This window comes from Dendroctonus ponderosae, unplaced genomic scaffold, assembly GCF_020466585.1.
Source record: "Dendroctonus ponderosae isolate FM_Combo_2020 unplaced genomic scaffold, Dpon_F_20191213v2 Dpon_F_20191213_5, whole genome shotgun sequence".
NCBI classification, from domain to species: Eukaryota; Metazoa; Arthropoda; class Insecta; order Coleoptera; family Curculionidae; genus Dendroctonus; species Dendroctonus ponderosae.
Genome location: NW_026018715.1, coordinates 15,677,730 through 15,679,547, shown reverse-complemented (window position 1 = coordinate 15,679,547; position 1,818 = coordinate 15,677,730). Strand labels below are relative to the sequence as shown.

At 40.6% G+C, this 1,818-nt stretch overlaps 1 protein-coding gene across 1 annotated transcript; it reads left to right on the top strand.

Moving 5' to 3' along the window:
• The first annotated feature begins 732 nt into the window (after window positions 1-732).
• On the top strand, window positions 733-1,593 carry LOC109542058 (zinc transporter ZIP13-like). Its single transcript, XM_019911108.2, has 3 exons — window positions 733-874; window positions 1,090-1,187; window positions 1,246-1,593. Exons 2-3 carry the CDS (start codon window positions 1,110-1,112, stop codon window positions 1,576-1,578), a joined length of 411 nt encoding a protein of 136 aa, XP_019766667.2. The 5' UTR covers window positions 733-874; window positions 1,090-1,109; the 3' UTR covers window positions 1,579-1,593.
• Window positions 1,594-1,818: the final 225 nt, after the last annotated feature.

Below are 1,818 nucleotides of genomic sequence, written 5' to 3'. Positions count from 1 at the left end.
TTTTAACGAAATAGAATTCCCACGAACAAAACAAAATCAAAATAAACCTATTACGAACCTTTTCATTCCATTTATTCCGGGACTTTCAGATCAAATTAAAGGAGTAGGTAAAAAAATTAATATTAGAACTATCTTCAAAACTGAAAATACAAAAAATGTAATTTATAAAATTTCTTGCGAGTGCAATAAGGTAATAATAATGCGTCAAGGTAATTTTTCAAATTAATTTCTCTACTAATTGGAATTTTCTCTTACAGTTCTTGATTACTTTTTGATAAATAATTCGTTCTTATTGCGAAATAGGAGCACTGTTTATCAATCTGTAATAAAAGACGTGAGGAAATTCTGTCTCTTTTAAAGACAAAAATTTTTGAGGCGAAATACCCAAAAAGAAGTTCGTAAAAAATGAATCCGCCTCAACAATATAGAACTTATCTACAAATCAGTATTTGCTTGTCAGAAACTAGTGAAGTTTGCAGGATTTTAGACCGTCGCGAAAGTTTCTTCGCGCATCTTCAGAGCTGGTTATTAGAACTGGTTTGGACACAAAAACACTCAAAAAATGTCTTGTCGAGAAGTTGTGCCGAACTCCTCAATTTGCAGTTAGTAGGAATAGAAGACGGATGGTATTAAGCAGATATGACTAATCGGATCCTAACGGAGAAGAGCTAATCTCTCGAACAGGACGCTGAGAAAGGAGCTAAACGCCAAAGTTGCACGCACTTTAACATATGAGAGTGATGATTGTTTTGTTCTATTGCAGTTGTTTCAAACAAGTTGAAGACAATATTGAGCTTCGCGGTAGGCGCCCTGCTAGCAGACGTTTTCCTGCACTCCCTCCCCGAGATCTACACCATCAATGCCTCAAATGCTGGTAAGAATGAGGGAATTATTTGCGTAAACCGCCAGTTTGGCTCAGGAAATTTAAAAACTAGCCACTGTCCATGGGATGATAGATAATGTTTTCCTTGACCCATGGGGCCCCAACTATGCATTTTGCGAGATAAAACACTATAAATACATTGAGTGCGACCTCGATAGATTAATTGCAACAATGGGGGTTTTAAAACATGTTTGTCCTTGCTGAAGGGTCGCAACAGGCGAGCGGGATGCTCATTCTGTGTGGACTCATCACCTTTATTGCCTTGGAGAAGATGCTCGGTTCCTTTGAAGTGGACGAAAAACGAGTAAGTTGCCAAAAACGAAGCGCTCGTGGTTGGAATGAGTCATTTTTTGTCCTTGCAGGTATCAGGATATCTGAATCTTCTGGCCAATGTCATCGACAACTTCACCCACGGCCTATCATTGGGCGGGGCCTTTCTAGTCTCTCCCAGTCTAGGAGTTCTAACCACCATAGCGATTTTGGTCCACGAAATTCCACACGAAGTGGGCGATTTCGCTATTCTGCTTAGATCAGGATTGACTAGGTGGGAAGCAGCAGGATTTCAACTGTTCACTGCTGGCGGTGGACTAGTGGGCGCCATTTTCGCCATTGTTTGCAGTGGGGCGTCCAACTCAATCGGTAAACTCAACTTTCACCACTTTCAACTCTCACCTCAACCGCTTCAAAATACTTGAATTGATCAAGGGATTTGAATCGATGCAAAAACCAACAGCCTGTTTTTAAAATTGCCGACGTTTCGCCATATTTATTTTGGCATCCTCAGGGCAACGGAACGTTAAGACCCTGAGGACAGGGGCGGATCCAGCTGTAAATTCAGGGGGGGGGGGTTATGTAGAAAAAATACAGTCTTCTGTTGTCTATGAAATTAGAAAAATTATCGTCGTTTTGTGCAAGGGTGGCGCAAGATTATTGCA

What these genes read in the sequence shown, in the direction of transcription:
- LOC109542058 (XM_019911108.2), top strand. Translation starts at nt 1,110, where the DNA reads ATGCTCATTCTGTGTGGACTCATCACCTTTATTGCCTTGGAGAAGATG. An exon ending in TTGAAGTGGACGAAAAACGA is followed by an intron (nt 1,188 to 1,245) that starts GTAAGTTGCCAA and finishes TTGTCCTTGCAG; the next exon opens with GTATCAGGATATCTGAATCT.